The sequence below is a fragment of the Dryobates pubescens genome, chromosome 22, assembly GCF_014839835.1.
Source record: "Dryobates pubescens isolate bDryPub1 chromosome 22, bDryPub1.pri, whole genome shotgun sequence".
NCBI lineage: Eukaryota > Metazoa > Chordata > Aves > Piciformes > Picidae > Dryobates > Dryobates pubescens.
The window spans coordinates 8892351-8912758 of record NC_071633.1 but is presented as its reverse complement, the minus strand read 5'-3'; the positions used below and the strand labels follow the sequence as shown (position 1 = coordinate 8912758).

The following is a 20408-nucleotide window of genomic DNA, read 5'->3' as shown; positions in this document are numbered from 1 at the left end:
TCTGTGATGTTCTGTCAACCAGAGTTCTAGATTGCCTTAAGCAGAAATAAGAAATGCTTCCCTGCAGTACCAACTCAAAGCAAGCTTGCTGCTTGTTCATGCACATGGGAATGGTGTACTCAAATCTTTGCAACCAAGATTTGCCAAGGAGAGTGGTACTGTGGGGTGGTGTTGAGAGCACCTACTCCCTGGGTAACGGTGGTGTAGCTATCTTGGGAGTTAGTGTAAATGCATCTCCAAAACCTACAATCAACCTTTGAATTTCCTTTAATAAGACTTTGAAGAGAGATTTTTTCTATTTTCTTTTTTTTTTTTTTGTTTAATGACTACTCAGAGATTTACCTGACTGTTGTTCCCCATTCTTGTGTGTTAAACACAAGTTTCCATTCTGCCATACAAGACCTGAAAATACTGTGTTTGGTAATGAGATGACTTATGTTAAACAAAGCTGTCCTTTTAGAAAGCTGGGTTTCCCCAGCTAAATTTAGTACTGAAAACCAAGGTGGCAAGTTAAAATGAGATTGTCCTAAGCCTCACTGCACTTCCTGCAGTGTAATTAAGAAATGAGACAAAGATTTTCCCCTGGATTTTGAAGTGATATATATAACAGTGTATACTCCAAAGCAACCATGGGTTTTCAGTTGTTCACTCCAACCAGAACTTGCCCAGTCAGCTACGAGGCTTTTTCTTAGTGGCATTTTCTTTGTGTTGCCTACAGCACACAGAACAAAAAGGAAATCTCCACAAAAGTGCAGGTAGTAGCACACAAGCCTTGTCAACACATGATGTGGTTCTCTCCATCCAAAAGTGTACAGTCCAACACAATACAAATACATGCATTCTACAACAGGTATCATCACACACATGCTTAAAACAAAAACAAGTAACAGGTTTAGTGCATGCAGTTTTTTAAAAGGCCTGATATCAGAAAACTATTCACAAGACACTTTACCATGAGCTGCAGTCATTATCTCTTTGACTCTTCGGTACTGGCTTAGCAAGAGTGTTAACTCCTCTATTCGACGGTCCTGTGAAGAGCATTAAATGAAACTGCATTTAAACCACTACTTTACAGCGGCAGAAACATTGCTTCACACATTCATTTCTGTGATTGTGGCCCACTTTCCCAGAAAGCAGGATCAAGTCTCTCACATGCCATGTAAGGAATGTTTCTTGCCCTTTTTTGGCTATTGTACATAATCTTTACTGGACAGTGTGAAATTATGAATACAAGGAAAACAAAGCAGCTTGAATTTACTGGTAAATTAGTTATTTACAGAAACAAAACTTGGAAGTCAGCTTTCACTTGTAAGAGCCAAGACAAGATTCTAGAGTTTGCTTCTTTGCTCACATCATAGCTGTAATCATAAAATAAATCATGTTTATGTTTTGTATAGTTTAACAATCTAGTCGTGATCCTTAATCCTCTCTCATGGGATTTGTTTTGCATTCCAACATCTAAACTTCAGTTTTAAACCCACCTTGCTGAACTTGGGTAATCAAACCTGTACAAAACCAAAGAATTGAAGTCTCACCAGTGTCTGATGCACTATAGACTCCACTTTTTATCCATTACCTAACACTTTGCTATTATACTATAAGAGTAAATACTACACTTAGAAAGCAATGTATTCAGAGCATTTCAGAGACTCAAAGCCATCATTTAAGTCTCTCACAGAAATTTCTTACCTTTTCCTCATTTGCGGCCAACAGCGATTCCATTCCTATCTTCAGCCGCTGAACTTCTTGATCTACAAACATTTTTTGAATGTTATAAGGAAACTACTCTTGCTATTTAGTGTAGACAATGTCTGTTTTGTGGTAGCATCATTATAGTCTTATGAGTAACCAAGAGCATGTCAGTTTATGAAACTACTTTTCACTCAGGGCTCTTCAAAAGCTGAACTATTAAAAGCATTGTGCAACACAAACATGCTGGGTTTCCTTCTGGAAGGCTCTATAATAGTATTTTATACTCTAAAAGTCAAGTAATGAAGTAACAAAGAAACATTGAAGCTTATTTTGCAAAAGATTAAAGTGTTTGCTGTTACGTACGATTGAAGCGTGACTGGAAATTAGCTATATTGCATCTAAGATAAAGATTTGCTAGTTTATGAGAAGTAGTTCAAGAAACTTGAAAATGAACACCAACAAAAAGTAATTTAAGGTAATTTTGGTGTGGTGTTCTCTTTTCTTTTTTTTCCCCCCTCAAAACATTTCAGTATGAACAACTAAATTAAAATCTACATCAAAAGCTAATACAGAATTGCCTCACATGCAATTTGGCATTGCAAGATAGAAGCTGTTCAGTTGTTGCAGTCAAATCTATTCAAACACACTCTGAAAATTTAAGAGGTTGTTACTCACATCATTCTAACTTTACTGAACCCAATCTTTAATTTCTTTGTGGTGTCCTATTCCTAGCAACCGATTCCAACCTACACTAAATCAAGTGTAGATGATGGAGACAAACTGAAACAGTTCTTTATATGTTGTAGCTGCCACTGAAGGAATTCATACTTCAACATTTAAACAGACCCACTTGTTTCACAAAACGACTATGAAAAACAGATGTGGCAGGCATGACAGTGAGAGAAGAAAATCAATACTGCTGAAGAGCATTCCTCAAAAAACCAGATGTGTCCTACCACTACCTATTGAACACACAATCTCTCATCTACATGCAAAAACTGCAATTAGTTTCTCTTGTAGTGATTCTGAAAAGTACACACCTTGCAATGATCAAATTTTAAAACATGCAAATGAAGCTTGCAAACATTTATCTTGCAAGAGAAGACGCTTAGTAACACAAGACATGCACAGACGCAGCCAAATCAAAAACTAAAGCCAGCAAGCAGTTGGCAAGCAATTGGAAGATTTTTTTCCTTTAGGTGCCATCAAAAATCCCAGCCCTATTAATTTCCTTTCATAAATAATAGACTTCAAAAAGATCTGGTGTCGAGGTATTTTAATCACATTAAAGCAAACTTCACTGAAAATATTCATAACAACATTAAGTATGGAAATAAGCTTATTAAAATAGCTATTTTTTAAATGTACTGCATTGATTTAAAAAAAGGCCAGATTCTTCCCCTCCAAAGGAGGAAACCTTCAATCAAAGCCATCTTTCAGGTATTATATGGAGTTTACATATGTACAAATAAAAAAAGGTAAAATTTTGCCTCTCTTAACCTTGACAAAATCACTTTGAAGTCCAGCTATTTGATTTGTGAACCTCTGCCTTTTTGTTCCCTGAAGTGAGATCTTCCTATACAGTGCAAGTAGCTGTCTGCTCGCTGCAAGCAATTAAAGCAGTGTCTCATGTATACTACAATTAAGACAGCCAAATCTAAACAAACATTGAATTATTGCTGCAGAATGCATCTGAGTTATAATTTGTGTGAAAGGAACAGTGAGATAAAGCCAAAAGTTAATTACAAAGCTTACGTTTTTCTTTTAGCCTTCTCCTATAAACTTCCTCTACGATGGTAAATGGTGAGAGTCAAATAAAGTATGCAGAAAAAGCACATATTAGATAAATTTTGCAATTTAATGAGAATATGCATTCTAGCATACTACAAGTACATTGACATTATTTTTCAACTTTATTTGAGAAGACCACCTACAAATCTGATCCCATTTTTTTTTCCCCAGAGGAATTATTACTGCTGCATGCTGTTTCCATCCAAGTATTGTCTACGTGGCTTCCGTAAATGTAGCCTAAAGCAGCTGTACAGGGTTCGACACTTCTCCCACTGGAATCAAGACCAGTTTCACCCATCTTCAGTATGAACAGGATAAGACACACTACTAGAAGCTGAAAGTTCCTGATCTACTGATTTATTGTCATACCACTACCTTTCCTTTGAAGTACCATAAATTATTTGGGAACCTCACAAGAATAGAAAATTCTATTAGTAGAAGTGTTCCTTTACAAAACACTGCTGTTAGACAAACTCATTTTCTAGTTAGAACATGCAGTTCTCTACATGCACAAGCTCTGAAGCTTAGCAAAATCAGTACCAAGTATATGTTAAGTCACTTCTTTACAATAAACAACAGTCAAAATACGGTCTTCTACAAAAGGCCCATGTGCATTAATTCCTATAAAAAGATTCTTGTTAAGCCCTGGAAAGGAGGTAGCATAGAACCTGACATGTCACATCTCAAGAAGGACCCTCTTTGGAAGCAGTAGTTAACACCCACCATAGCAGTTAGTGCAGGTAAGCTGATGCACTGCAGTAAACCACAGGCAAATACTCCTGCACGGACAAGTGAAAAAAGTCATTAATACCACACTGCTCACAGCCCAGCAGTTCACAGAAGCCCCAAGGAGTCAGTATTTCACAGAGCTATGACAGGACTGATTGAGACCAAAAGCTAAACAAAATGGTTTATTTGCTATTGACCTGTACCAACAGTGCACATTTAAAGCAGAAAAGTGCTATATCATGGAATCATAGACAGCCCAGGTTGAAAGGGACTTTGAAAGACCATTTGGGTCAACCTTTCGTGGGAGAAGGAGTCTAAATGAGACTTAGTCCTGAAGAAAGAAAAGATGTGAATCACTATGTTTTAGAATGTTTGGATAATTTTGTTGTAGTTTTGGTTGTGGTTTTTTTCCCCCTTGAAAAATGGAAACTAAAGATTTAGCAAATAAATTCTGACTGTATAAATGAAAAATACCTTCCCACTGAATTACAACGAGTCTTTCAAATTATAAATAAAACTTGAGTAAAGAAAGTGTTAGTGCTTTTAGGACATTTTTGCAATTTGTGCTGCTTCTGGACTGGGTCAGAATTTCCCACATTAAAGGACACTTTCACTATCAAAAGACAAAGGAAGTTTGCACCATTTTTCCTCTGAAAACAAATCCTGTAACTCTATTCTTGTATCTCTTTGTATTGCTTTGAAATAAGAAGCCAAGAGAAGTTAAAATGGGGTCTTGAATTTTAAATTTTATTGCCCCTCCTCTTACCTCTTTCTGCCACTTCACTATGTGATGAGGTCCTAGATAGCTGGCTTTGTAAGCGTTCTATTTCTGCATCTTTCAGAGCTAGCTGCTCTTGAAGCTGGGCTATCTCAGCCTGAAAGAGAGTACAAGAAATGCAGAAGAACATCACCACTGATTCTCTGTGATTCTTTCCAACAAACTAAGCATAACACCTTATTTTAATTGGTGTCCTGTTCCCAAATTAGGACATATCACAAACATTATAACAACCATACATATTTCACAGGGCTATTAGCCTACTTCTTTTACAGAAATTCACTTTTCCCAATGCAGTTAGACCTCAGAGAAGTAAAGTTTTCAAGAATCCACATAGGCAAAAAAACCCTGGAAAGCTCTCTGTGCTATAATGCTGGTCATATGATAATTACTATTACAAAGCAAATCCTGAGTTTTGCATGAAGACCAAAGCATTTTCTTAAAAGACACTTTTTTCAACACTAGTTACTACTTACTAATATAACAGAATCTATTAATTCTGGGCCCTTTTCTCAGCAGGGTAACAAAATTGTTCTCCCTAATATCAGATACTACAGCAAATAGACAAGAAGCAAAGAATGGCTTGGAAAACAACTATGTATGTGAAACAATATAGCAGTGATTAATTTACACATACTGCAATCTGTGGTGCCACTAGACTAGGACAGAGTATTAAACATTAAAGACCTCAACGGTGCCCAGGGATGAAAATGCTGTGCTTGCCCGGTTTGTAATACAGTGGCTCTCATCTCTGTGTCCTATTTGTGACAAAAACTGTCAATAGCATACTTTAAGTCACCAGTTTCATTAAGATGTTTGTCAGGAGACTTAAAGCTTCTATGTATCAACACTCCACATTTCCCCCCGCAAAAGCATACCAAAGCTCCTTGCAGTTAAAGAAAGAATAGAAACAAACAGATAAACAAAATAACACCCCACACAAACCCAGATTATCCAAGCAGGGCAAAACATGGACTAATTTACTCTAACACACAAATTTATTTTCACCAGGAAGCAAGCAGCTGGATGGCAGTAAAAGATCACTGCCCTGTCTGCAACTCCATATGCTACAAAAGAATCTGACTTGTCGCATATCTGAAAAGATTCTACACTTCCCAGTGACTAATATGCTTTTTATATCCAGCAATGGAAATACTCCAATTTCTCATCTAAGAAGCTGGAGCAACAGGAAGACAAAAGCTGCAGACTTCTTAATGCCAGATTTGGATTTGCCTCCCCTGGTCTGTTTGATCTCAGAGCTCTTTTAAATGCCTTCTTTTCCTTTAACATCTCATTTCTGTCACTTCTGCAATTGTTCTTCTGCTTCTTCTCCCTGTACTCTTCTTCCTTTTTAGTCCTGAATCTTTTCTCACTCAATGGGTTGCACAATTTTTTTCCCCTATTTTCATTTTGTTCCTACATTTTCCCTCATCTTTATCTGTCTTGGCAGCTGGCCACACACTGCTTGTGAAAATATTTTCCCAAAGACTGTTCAATCCATCACCGGAGAACAGATCTTCATGGACACAAGAGCTATTATTTTAATAGGGAAAAAAAAAAGGGACACGATAGCAGCATTTTAATATTCATCCAAGAATTCTAAAAGGAGAGAAATGATAATGTAAATAATAGCTGTCTGCCATTTCAAGATGAAGCTATCAAATATTAAAAAGAAAGCTCAGTTTAATAATTGAAATGTTTTTCCAAGATCCAACCACGACTCCAAAAGTCAGACATTAGTATGAACAGGCATTACAGCACTACACAAATGAAAGGGAAAGGGATTACAGCACAAAAGTGTACCTCAACAGGGAAAATTAGTAACATGCTTTTTAATTTAGGGGGAAAAAACTAAAACTTCTAACTACAACTACAGTACAATTCTTCAACAATGCGGATGTTAAATGAGAAAAATTAATTACTGGGGGAAATTATTGTTTCAAATGTCTATTTCTCCACATTATCACAGAATCACCAAGGTTGGAAGAGACTTCAAAGATCATCAAGTCCAACAGCTTACCAGGATTTAAGATCAAAAGAAGGGTAAGGCAGCCATACACTTTGATATACATTAAATCAAATCAGATGATCTAATAATGTATTTTGGGCTCAATATCTACTAAAATCCACAAGAAGGGCCAGATGGAGGAACCTGCAAACTCCAGGCCTGTCAGCCTGACCTCAGTGCCAGGCAAGATTATGGAGCAGATCATCTTCGGGGCAATCACAGCACACCTGCAGGACAGCCAAGGGATCAGGCCTAGCCAGCATGGATTTAGGAAGGGCAGGTCCTGCCTGACCACCCTGATCTCCTTCTATGATCAGGTGACCCAACTGGTGGATGTGGGGAAGGCTGTGGATGCAGTCTACCTGGACTTTAGCAAGGCCTTTGACAACCGTCCCCCACAGCAAACTCGTGGCCAAGCTGTCAGCCTGTGGCTTGGACAGGAGAACTGTGTTCTGGGTTAGGAATTGGTGGGAGGGCTGAGCCCAGAGAGTGGTGGTGAACAGTGCCACTGCCAGCTGGAGGTATTCAAAAAAGGATTGGACGTGACATGTGAAGCCACGGTTCAGTTAGTCATGAGGCGTTAGGTAATAGGTTGGACTTAATATCTCTGAGGTCTTTTCCAACCTTACTGATTCTATAATTCTATGAAAATAAATTCCATAGTAAGTGAACACCCAATCAAATTTGCAAGTCTCTTCTCTTCAGTCTGGAAAGTAGATCCCAGAATCATACAAATAAAAGAGTGAAAACCTTCAGAGAGACCTTTCTTCAGAACACTCAGACCAGGTCTGTTGTAGGTAAAAATTATGTCCTTTGTTTGTTTGGTAATTAAGAAAGAATTACAAAAAGGTAGAAGACTGGAAACTGCAAGAAGGGAGCAAAGGAAGCCACAAAAACTTTAAACCAGAATACTTATTCCCAAAATGTTTGAAGAAACCTTGACTTTATACCAGATCCTGAGAGATACCAATTGTAAGAAAAGTAAATATTGATGGGAAATAGAGGCATCCCTCTCCAGCTGAAATGAGTCTGTCATTAGTAAATGCCAAGGACTATGCTTACTTTTGTTGCTTTTAATTTCCACTCGTACTGATTTCTTTCATTTTCCAATTCTTCCACTTTAATTTTGAGGCGTCTAAGTTCCTGTAGCAAACCCTGCAAAGAAAGAACATCAGCTAAAAGATTTCTGTGTTAGATTTTTATTGGTAAGTTTTGGATTAAAAGATCATGCACAAACCACGTGGTAGTAAACACTGAACCACCACATTAAAAACTGTGACTTCATCTAAGATGACAAGTATTCTGAAATGAGAGATAAGAAAAATGGGCCAAAAATCCACAACTGCAGTCTTGTATAAAAAACATCAGTATTTGTGGTGTTGTTTTGGGGGCTGGGGGGGGGGTGTTTGTTTTGGGGGTTTTGTTTTTCAGCCACCTCAGAATGCAAGAGCAAACATGCAGTGCTATAAGATTACAAATGTTGCTAAAAATGACAATCCTCTTCCCAAACAAATGATTAAGCTACGTACCAGGAACACTTGGACTAAATATCTAGCAAGGCATTTAATACCATACACACCCAATCGAATATGACTAAAACTATGCACTTTCACCACTGATGTTTGCCACCACGCAAGCCAAGTTGATGCTGCCTGGAGCTGCATTCAACTAGGGCTCTTAACATTCTCTGTCTATTCATCAAATGTCCCTTCTCCCTTTCCTTGATAGAACCATATTTTCTTGTTCATTGTGAAGGACAGTACTATTAAATATTTGATGGAGCTTTAGAGAGACCAAACTCCCTGGCAATGTAAGCAGATTAGTAGTAAAATGAGTTCTGGGGATACAAATTGTAACCAAAGGAACGTGGCAAGTAAAGCAAACTGATTTAATAACAAGTATTAAACTGGCCCTTTCAGGGCTACCTGCATCTTTCCAGCTTCAGTAAATGTAAGTAGTTTATGCAAAGTATTGTTGACATGTGACAGAGTTTTGGTCAAATACAACTGGGACCTGTAATGTAAATTCAAAAATGCTTTACTGATCACTGCTGAGGCCAGAGAAAAGAAAAACCAAAACAGAACTGATGGATTTGCTATTTTAGAGATATAAGCAGATTATTTTTATTCTCTTTTATTCACTTTACCATTATTGTTCGAAAAATAAAGGATATGTTTCAGCTTGTCTTATCTGAAACTGCATTTATACCTGTGTTAAGCTTTTAAGATATTCAGGGATTAATAACCAGAGGACTGCTTAGCATGCACCATCATGCACAGTGACATCATGATGAGGAAAATCAGCAAACAACCAAACCATGGTAGCAAGCTGCACATCAAACAGGTAAAAATCTCAACTAAAGGAAAAAAAAAACCAACCAAACAAAAACAAAACCACCCAAATCCCCCCCCCCCCCCCAAAAAAAAAAAACCCACACCAAACCAGTGCTATAGACCACAAGTAAAAGGAAAATAATTTTTTAAAGTCTGAAAGACATGATTTGGTCTTGCAAGTGTCTGTGCTTTAGTAAACAGACACCAGTGGTGACTAAATTTGTCCCAGTAACTGAAGTGCAGTGGCTTGGGTGGGGTTATTTTTGCTGATTTTTACGACCACCTCACTCTTTGCTAATGAAAGCCATGAAGATTAATGTCAATAATTCACAACACAGCTCTGGTTAGTGGAATTTAGTCTCTGCAAGAGAACAGAACAGGCAACACACAGGCTTCTGCTAAGGTGCACTTTTCATACATCACACTGAGAACAACTCTTCTGGTTTGGAGTCTCTACCACTGATCCTTGACTAGATTGAAGACCGCTACGTGTCAAGTCTGGTTTCCTATCTTGAGACTTTCTTTCTTGGATTCTACTATTAATTTCCAACTGGAGTCTACACATCTGCTCCTGTAGCTCACTGATCAGGTTCACTACTGACTGAATACATGGGAAGAAAGTGAAAAAAGACACACACACACACAAAAAAGAGGTGAAAGAAAATGACACAAAGAAGATATTTCTACAATTGCAACACAAAGACATAAACAAAGGCAAACTGGAAAAACACAGCTAAAGTGTTCATCTTTTGACAGTGTACAGGTGAATGGGTATACATCTGGAATATTGCACAGAGCGACAGTTTAAGTAGAACTGAATCTATATTCCAGACTAATGATTCTGATTCTATTAAGATTTGGCCCCAGTTGTGGCAGCTGTTCAGAAACAATGCTGCTGCCTTGTAATTTTTCTCTCTTTCACCTCACAGACAACCCTCAAGGCAAACTTGACAGTACAGGAACAGTAGAAAACCTTCTCTCAGTGAAAGGTAAGAGGTCTATAAAGGAGAAACAGAGGAGAGTTGCAATACATGCCTTTACAGTTTTTTCTACTGTCGAAGCAGAAAAGGCTCCACAATTTTGAGATTATTTCACAACATGAACATTTATTAACACTAACACACTGTATCTTGAATTTGATTCAGGTGAAACAACATAAACTCCTCAGTGGGAGTCAGTGTCTCACTGATTCAAGTTTCTTTGAAATGGCAAGAAACTATGCACTAGATTTGTAGCTAGAGCTACAAACGCTTCCCACAGCTTACAGCAGTCTTCAGATACTCAGTATGAAAGAGTAAAAACCATAAATCTTATCTCATGCTAAAGAAGTGGGTCAGAAGAAGGGGTATTAAGCAAGTTGAAGTGGACAATTACTTTTGCAGTGTCCTGATGGCGATAGGTTTCTTTTGTCTGTGTAGAAGTAGAACAGGTATCTAGGCTGCCATTAATCACTTGATAATGTTGCTTGCTCATACCTTGGTACATTAACAAAATACCTTTCCAAAATTTCTAAGGCTTCTCAGGTAAAAGCAAACTGACACAAACTCTCTCAGGTGGGATTTCAGAAACTTTCACAGCGTCACTGTGGCAAAAGTAGACTATTATTCCACAAAACAGGAATTAAAATTACAAAGCCAAGTGTGAGACAGTCCATTTACAAGCAGCTACTCTCTTGGCCTGTGTTATATGTAAAAATAAATGGCACTTTAAATTTAGCATGTGCAGAGACAAGTGGCATTCAGTGTGAAATTAATACCTTTGAGAGGAAGTTAGAGATGCCTGATAAACTCTTTCCTGCTAACTAAAATCAGAACTAAACCACAGCTGCAGGAGATAGTGAAATGAATCTGACACATTAAAACTTGCTCACATTTAGAAGCATATCTTAATTTGCTCTGTTTCCTTCAACCCAACCAGAGAAATAATTCTATAGATAAATTCTATATGACTGGAAACAGCTGCTGTGAAATATGCTGACACAAAATTAAGAGTGCAGAGCAAACATGTTTTAGCTGAATTATTCTGCAATGTCACATTTAATTTTAAACTTTCAAAACCCCAATACTATATTTAGAAATGGCAGAGTCAGCCATGAAGTAAAAGCTGCTTAAAATGGTTTAACTACTGGATGCCTCTGTAGCACATGCACTGGGGTGAAAATTAAGGACTATTATTTCTGATAGTAGCAAATGTATCAGTAAGATTAATTTAATTAGGTCACTGTCAGTTTGGAGAACTGTCTCACTGATGCAGCTAGGTTCTCTCAACACAACTATGTGTGCCTCAACGAGAGCAGACTGAGGACAGATGGCTTGCATCCACAGCAGTGGTTTATTCACTGGAAAAATGTTGTCAGGCAATGGAGGCAAGAAGCTCAGTAAGACTTCCAGACTATTACCAGATTGAGGCAGCAGTTGTAGTCTGATAGTATCAAGAAAATACTACTCAATGTGATCCTGATGTTTGAAATTGTGCTTGCATTTTAAAAATTATGACATTTACAGTAAAAGGAGCTATGACTCAAGTGTCAGAATTCAAGCAAGCACCCAATCTGATTGAAAGCAACCTCTGTTTATCTTGTTAATGGATTAATTCGAAACATTCTGAAAGAATTTAACAGATTGCTCTCAGCAAACTAAAAATGCTGTTTATTTCCTGCAGCTTTGCTTACAATGCCCATTTCACTGGCTTTGTATACACAGGCTTGCAACTTTCAAGAGCACAGAAATCTAATCACACCTTGAGGTAGTTAATAATTCAGGGCATACTTAACACAATGATTCTCAACTTTTCCATCAGATTAGAATCCTTTTCCATCTCAGCAGTAACATTTCCTATAATTAGCAACACAACAAAGGCTTCCAGGCCAATAAAGCTCAACTTTTCCATCCCAGGAGGCCACACACCTTATTGCAGTGGAAGAGTTTCACAGGTCATAGCCTCACCCTCAGTACAGGCCCAGACCTACGGGGTACTTAAAAAAACCTCTCCGTGCAAACGCACCCCAAAGCTTTGTTATTTTCCAGGAGTCAGGCTGGCTCTGCATATCCTGCAGTAATTCAGGCAGCCTGGTTCTGCTGTTCACATACAATGGGAAGTGCTGAAGGCCTCTTGGGAAGGCAGTTGCTGGGAGCAGGCTGCCATCTGTAGCAACAGGCTCTGCACAGACCTGTTTAGGTTTCCAGGTAGTATCTCATACTGCCTAAGCTTTCTGTATACAAAATACTGACAATTATGGGTGAAAGAGCATGAGAAGGCCACAGATGGTAAAGACAGCAGCTGGTGCCTCTCTGGATTGCAACCTCTGCCAGAAATTGCACTCTTTAAGCTATCTTTTAATCTCTAAGGAAAACTTCAGAGGATAAGTAAGTCAAAACACAAACACCCCCCAAATGTATTATGTCACCGCATGTAAATCACTTATACATAGTTATCAACATTTCCACTACCAACATTATGAAGGGCAAACTGTTTTCTCACATTGACTGCATTTCAAATTCTCTTAAGTCCATGTGGAGCAACATAAAGTCTTTTTTCAGTCACCAGTATGTCAGTCCTGAACCTAGTAATCCTCCCTTGATATACTGCTCTTCTAGTTGGCCCCCTTTCAGCAGCCCTGAATAAAGCAGCATATGTCAACCTACATAACCACTTTCCTTCCAGGTTTCCACCTGCTGCTCACTACCACAAAATGGATGTTGTTCATGTGATTCCCTGTTTCACATTCTTAATCAAAATGGTACAAAGTTGTTATCCATAACTATCCACAGCAGAAGGAGAGTAAGAATTGGAATTGCCTCCAATGCATGTCAAATTATTTTGCACCTTTTTTTAATGTAACAACAAGGGGAAAGGCTCATTTGAAGAAAATGGCCTGCCCTTTGTCTTTCCCTCCCAAGTGCCCTGAGTGAATTCAAATCACTATGGGTGATTACAAGTGTTTGTAGCACCCCTGGTACTACTGAGCTGATGGTTTTCCCTGCCACATGCCCAAGGAAATAAAAGAGCTCTGTTAGGCTTCACATGGCCATGCCAATCCAGGTCCTGTGGAAAGGAAAGGGTTAACGCAAACACCAATTGTAATGTACGCCTCTGGAATGGATTTATGCCTTGATTAAAGCCAACCAGCAACCTCTGAAGTTTAATGAGAGAGGGGAAAAGAAATCACATCCCAAAAATGCATAATCATATTTCTCACTGAACTAACGGGATCGACAATATGGACTCTTGGCTTAAAAGCTCAGGTACATGACAGCATACCATAGACAGACATGAGAGAAAAAGAATCTGTACAAGCCAATGAAAGAAACTCACCTCAGCTTTGTTCTGTTTCTCTTCATATTCACTGTGTTCCTTCTCCATACCAACCAGTTTAATCTTCAGGTCTGAAACTTCCGCCATTAGATCTAATTTCTGAGTCTCTAGTGATGTTCGACTTAGCAACTCCTGAAAGCAAAGCAGAATTATTTCCTCCAGTTGCTTATTTGAACATTGACAGAATGCTACATGGACTCACAGAAAAGACACACACAAACCTACATAATACCACATAACACATCACAAATAGTTGGCTACTCATCAGACAAAGATGTTTTAGTATTATAATGAAACATTTCAGAATTCCTTATTGTGTGTTATTCAATAAAGGATGTTACTACACAGTGAGCACCCCAGCCAAAACACAATACTAAAGACAAGCAACAATACTTGAAAGCTTACACCACATTGTACTTGCTAACTTTTGAAGGCTACACACTGTGGAGGTAACAGCAGCAAATGAATAGTAGTATGCTCTAACTGGAATTGAAAAGGCAATGTCTAAACTATGTAACAGTGTAAAGGAGAAACAATTGTCCATGACTTTGGTTTGCACGCTTAGAGTTTGTTTTTCCAGATGGCAGAGAAAGGCATAGTTTGGACAGAATGGTACCACTGTGTGTAAAACATTCAATATTCACACCTTCATTGTGTCTTTGACTTTTCAAGAAAGCTAAAGCAAAAAACATTCCAAGATTTAACAGTATATTATAGCTATAAAATGCTTTAGTTGGTCTCCTTGTCAAAGAGAAAACAAAAACCACCACCAAAACATTCAGGAGTTTAAGTCTTACTGAAAATTCAAACCCAAACTTTGTGAAAGAACTCTGCCTTCTGAATAGTTAAAAAAATTACTGTAATTCATAACTCACATAAGAAACACACTGAGGAATCACAGCAGATTCTGCTTTAATTTAGATGGAAGTGACTTAACTGAAGTTGCCGTAGTTATTGTGGATCTACGCTGATGAGCGAGCAGAAACTGCCCAGTCTATCATGCTTTTCTCATCTCTTCCTCTTCCACAAGCCATAGAGCATGTTGTATGCCATAGTTTGGAGCCAAGGAAGCCACAAAGGTTATTTTAAAAATTATACAGTTAAAGTTTACTTGGAACCCAAATCTGCTCTACATGTGATTTGTTTCAGTCCAGTGGGGAATACTGCCCAAATTAAAAATAGTACTAAACTTGCATCTGCATTGCAACATCATTATCTAAACCACCCACTACTCCCAGTGTGATGCCCATTCCTGCTGACATTGACAATGATATTTGTGTATGGATGGGAAAATAAACAGATATGTAGCCTCACGGGTTATTTCATGTGTTTTATTTTGCTGTTTTTATCTGAACAAAATAAATCAAGCACTAATCAGGGAAGGATAGTGCAGTGGCATTCTTACTGAGAAACTCTTAAGAGGTAGTCATCTAATGAAATCCCAGTAGCAGCTGCTTTCTACAAAGGTGGTTACAAATTACAATTATAATTACAAATAAGTCCTCTATCTTCCAAGAAAACATTAATTTGCACAAGTTCCAGAGGCACATTCCAATCCAGTCTGGAACAGGCTCTGTACAGCTGTCAACATGGCAGACTTCTGCCGATTAAGACATAGCTATACAGGAAAACTTTGATATAAAATATGGCCACTGAACATCAAAAAGGCTATCAGGATGAGGTGACTTTGACCCCATGGACAGGCAATTGACTGTTGAACTGAAGCAAAATTTAATTCCACACCTCCCCAACTAAAGCAGTATTCCATGATATAACAGAAAGGTTTCTTAATAAGGCAAGGAGACACTGTGCAACAAAGGATCTATCCTTTGAGTGCACCATCTGGCATTACTCCTTACTTTCTGTAGAGGCTCCCAGATTCCACTTAGTTATGCAGTGGAGAGTAATAACTCAGCTCCTCTCCTGCGTTCAGTAGCTCTGTGCTACCTGGTATAAGCAAGCATTAAGGCAGCAGATGGGTTTTTTAATCAGCTCAAAATTTTAGTTTGCTCTGAAGCTGGAGAATGAGATTTTCAGCCAGTGTAAACTGGCTGAAAATTCTTGCCTTAAAATAGACAAAATAACTAACTATCCTTAGTTTGTTTTCAGTGGAGCTACACTGATTTAAAACATCTGACAATTTCTCTTGCATCTAGAGTCTCTAACTTCTGCTTTGAAGGAAAGTGCCGTTTAAAGTAAATGTCCCCTCTTGAAATGGCAACATCTGGAAGCAATTATTTTCATCCTCGAGCAGATGCTCACAGTGAACAGCTCATTAAGAATGTGACCCATTTTGTTACAGAGAAATTATAGTGTATTTCAGTGGTATGATGCGACTTGAATTCAGCCAGAATAAATATGCAATTGTAAGAAAAGAAAATACAAATTTATGTTATTGGTTTCAAAGGGGAAAAAAAAAAAAAGGATAATAAAAGACAGGCAAAATGGTAATTTGGGTCTAGCAGCTTCAGGAGGATCTTAAAGAGCTGAAATACAGGACAGAAACAGAAATTCTTTATAGTTAAGATACCTTCCCCCCCCCATTTTAAAATATACCATAAGTAAAACTTAATTTCTCAAAGTTTGCTTTTTTGCTGTTGCTTTGTTTGTTTTTAACTCAACTTAAAAGTTAAGGACAAAAAGCTATTTCAGAGTAGAATAATTACAAAGATGAGTCATGTAGAAGCTACAATATGTGTGCCAGACAGATCAACAGACAGCAAAGTCTTTCCAAACATGAGTGTATTGTTAAAATTCACACTGTACACTTAAAATATTTAACCACATTTTTCAATATGCCAAAGGAAACTACAGTCCACAGTGTATATCTCACTTCTGCACTTTGTTGTCTTGGAAATACATAATTCTTACAAAGCAGCTTGTAATATTTAATAGGACAGAAAACAGCTTAGAAATAGGACACTACACCTTCCTAGGCTGCCAGCTGCAAGCACAGAAAATTCCAGGATATTTAGCACTCCACAAAACAATCATGCCATACACTGATTGAGAAACCAAAAGTATGATTTTTAGTCCAATGGAAGGAAAAAAACAACCCAAGCCCACAGATCCCATTTTGCACTTGTGCACTGTACAAAATACATAATTCAAAAAAACTCATACTTTTCACCCTTATTAAAACATTAATATCAAAACAGTTGAGAGCGACAGACCGACCACGCTACCTACCTGGGAAGCAAAATTCAGCAAGAAGCACCACTAATGAGGACTGCACTTTCCAAGTGCTGTGTGTCAGCTGTGGTAGAAACAAGATATTTGCTTAACCGACAACACAGCTGAGAGCAATGTACATGTGTAATCACCATGAAATGGTGCAAGTCAGTAGCAGAGAGTGAATTATAGCCCTCCAATTCATCATTTGCCTATTATATAATTATGCAATGGAAAGGACAGATCTTACCATCCAACTGCCAATTTGAACAGCCTTTGCAAATGCCTGATGAGAACATTTGTGCCTATCTTAACTGTAAAATATCAAAGCAGTGTAATTCTCACCTGTATAGATTAGCTGCAGAATATGAGAGCACACTCTGAAAACCTTATGCCTCACAATCAGAGCAGCACAGGGCACACTTCAAAATCTGAAGCACTAAGCCAGCTGCTGGCAAGAAGTTGATGCCTACTATAAACAATTGCTGAAATTCATCTAAGATCAGATAGCTCGGGCAATTGAAAGTTGAAGGAATGATCCTTGCTGGCCAGCAAAGTTCCTGAGAAGCAAACAGATACATGCCAGATTTCTACTCTGCAAGGAAGATAGTATTCTGGCTCCCCTGGCTATAAAACAACTGCAAAACCAGAACAGGTACACACTAAACTGCACTGGATTCTAGTTCCTGCTCTCATACAGCTCCTCCCTGCATTCTTCAGTCTCTTGGTTTTTGGGAACTAGTACCTGGTAAATAAATCAAATGCAGCACTGAAATAACAAAACAATAACTAACTTTTCTTACTCATGATAATTACCATAACAAATGCACTTTAAAACTGAGGAAATGAAACCTTTATGTTAAAAAGAAAAATAAAGACAAATCAAACTGAGCTAACATAATTGTCCAGACATTGTAGATTCCATAGAACCAATGTGTTTGCATTATGCATGGCTGATACTTTTTGTTAGGGGACAACTTAGCTATTTTATAGAACAAAACCTACATTTTCTTTGATATTAGTTCCCCCAGGGCTAACATAATGGATGTTCAAGACCTGCTCTTCTCTTAAAAAAATAGTATTCTTTCTTAAAATTGACTGAAGAAAATAACTTAGAAATGCCATAAACTAACTTAGAACAAGATACATACAGGCCATTGTTCTCTAAAATCAGTTGTAATTTTACATTTCAAAACAGATGATATGCTGGAAATGGACTGTTACAGCACAAATTGTTTCATAGGAAAATTCTGGAAATTGTTTTTTTTTGAAGTTTTGTTTGTTGTTTTTTTTTTTTTTGGGGGGGGGTGGGGGTGGTGGTGTTTGGTTGGTTGGTTGGTTTCTTCCCCAACACCCATTCCCTTTTGATATCAAGACAGAGGTACCACTGAAAGCAATTCAATGAGATCAACCTGTGAAGGATGACCATGGATGTGTGTTTCTTGGCCTAAGCCAGAATCACACTTAACTTTGCCCTGAGGTTTTGAGAGACCTGCTTTGTTTTAAAGAAAAAAACTGCAAACACCTTCAAGGTGAAAAATGCATTATCTTGATTAGAGTCGTAGTGCAAGCATCCTTACAAAGGCAAAATGTTGAGCTTGACACCATAAGCATCACATCTCATGAAAACATACATGAATTAGCTGTAACTGTGCACACCAGGACATCTCTGCATCTGTGACACAGGATTCTCTTGTTTCTGGAATGCTGTCGAGCCGTATTTTCTTTGGCTATAGCTTCATAAACAACTGGGTCAAATGCACATCTCAACATTGCCCTTGTGCCATGCCTTGACCTTTCTGTGAGTTGTTTCAACTCACTAAACCAGCAGAAAAAAATGCCTTCTTTGAATAGAATACATACATACATACATAGAATAAGCCAGGTTGGAAGAGACCTTCAAGATCATCGCATCCAACCCAACTTTGTAAACCCCAAATGAGATTTCTCTCAGTGATTGAGGAAAAGAAGTCTGATGAGCATAAGAAACAGTATAAAATAGGTTCCAGAAGTACATGGTGAGAAATAGGGAGAAGAATGAAAGGAGAACCGGGCCTTCTTTTTGAAGCAGTAACCTTTAAACTGGTTGAACTCATTTCTTGAAAGTCCATATCTGACTAAGGGATATTGCACCCTTCGCCTTGGACTGAAGAGCCATACTTTTCCGCAAAGCGGCAGCAGTTTCTGTTGCTACTATTCCACACAAGATATCCACGCAAAATGCTGAGGAACCATTTTACATAATTGACCAAAAGGTTATTTTAGCTGGTATTTCAGAAGTGTTCCAATCATCATTTTGTTGCAGGGTTCAAAACAACTGCGCATAAATCATAAGCGAGAAGGATTTTAGCCAATAACCCCACCCAAAGTGTACAAGTCTCTGCTAGCATAGCTTCAGCAAAAGCCATTTTGCAGGTTAGCACCGCATACCCTCTCTGTTGTGAAACTACCAGATATTGTCATTAAATTATTTTCAGAAGTATAATTTTTTAGGTTTCTTGTAGCATTTTAGGCACATAATTAATTAAGAGTTAATTTTCTTACAATTAAAAACGACTAGATTTATGCTAGGCTCAAGTTTCCCAAAAATATGCTTATCCATATTGCAGTTAGCTTAGTTCTACTAATATATGTGAAATGTATTGTCAAGCTAGGGCAATTATCTTTACCATTCCCTTTTCTATTTAGAAGAGGCAGCTGACTTAAGTTCACAAAGGTATAAATCAGTGCAGTTCAATATATTGGAAACAAGCAAGCAGAAACACAGGAATATAATAAAAGTCTTTCTGAAAAGCAAGAAATATTTCTTTAAGTACAATGAGTTAGATTATTTCTAATAAGAAATTTTAAAAAAAAAATCAACTAGTTTACTGTAAAAAAAGAAAACCAAAACTGGCTTAAAAGATCTATTAGTTTTATCTATAAGGAAAAAACAAACAAACAAGTGAAAAAAATAAAAATCAATGACAGCACTAGTATCTTTCATCTCTTTGCATCATCATGAACGCTTACACAGAACGCTGGCAACTGCTGGCTGAAAGTACCTGAACCCAACTCTCCCCCAAACTTGACTGATCCATCAGTCCACCTGATGCTAGGTTTTCACTCTACTTTTGACAAAGTAACTGCAAGAAGGCCTATTGGCCATGTGTCTTACATGAACATTCCAATCATCACATTATCAGCTCGTCGTCTTTTCTCCAAACCTCAATTCATTGCCTATAGAAGGTAATCTTTTCAACAAGATGAACTGAGGAAAGAACCTTCAAAATAAGTTATAGACAAGTAAAGCCTTCTGCTGAGCCATCATAAATGTATCATTTGTCTGACTGTTGAGATTTTGGAAGATCTAACTTGGGTTTCCCAGTATTTTAAGTCAGAGAAACAGTTTTAGCAGAAGTCATAGAACAACTATCTATAGTTTTGAAACATGAAGCTTCTACAGTATATTGTGGATGCTTTCCTGAAGTTTGAAAACAGATTTTCATACCGTAACTAGTATTAGTTCTGAATTTAATTTTAACCACTGAATTTAATTTCAGATTTCACAGAAAAACTAAAATGCACTCACAATCTGTGTAACATCCTCTCA

General features: G+C 37.8%; 1 protein-coding gene across 1 annotated transcript in view; it reads right to left on the bottom strand.

The window, feature by feature from the left end:
* PPFIBP2 (PPFIA binding protein 2) overlaps positions 1–20408 on the bottom strand; it is a 74053-nt gene that overhangs the window by 17811 nt on the left and 35834 nt on the right. The window contains exons 5-10 of the mRNA XM_054171977.1: positions 13646–13777; positions 8061–8153; positions 4979–5087; positions 3448–3480; positions 1690–1751; positions 953–1028 (exon numbers count right to left, since the gene is read on the bottom strand). Coding sequence (XP_054027952.1) covers positions 953–1028; positions 1690–1751; positions 3448–3480; positions 4979–5087; positions 8061–8153; positions 13646–13777 — 505 coding nt within the window. The remainder of the gene's footprint in view (positions 1–952; positions 1029–1689; positions 1752–3447; positions 3481–4978; positions 5088–8060; positions 8154–13645; positions 13778–20408) is intronic.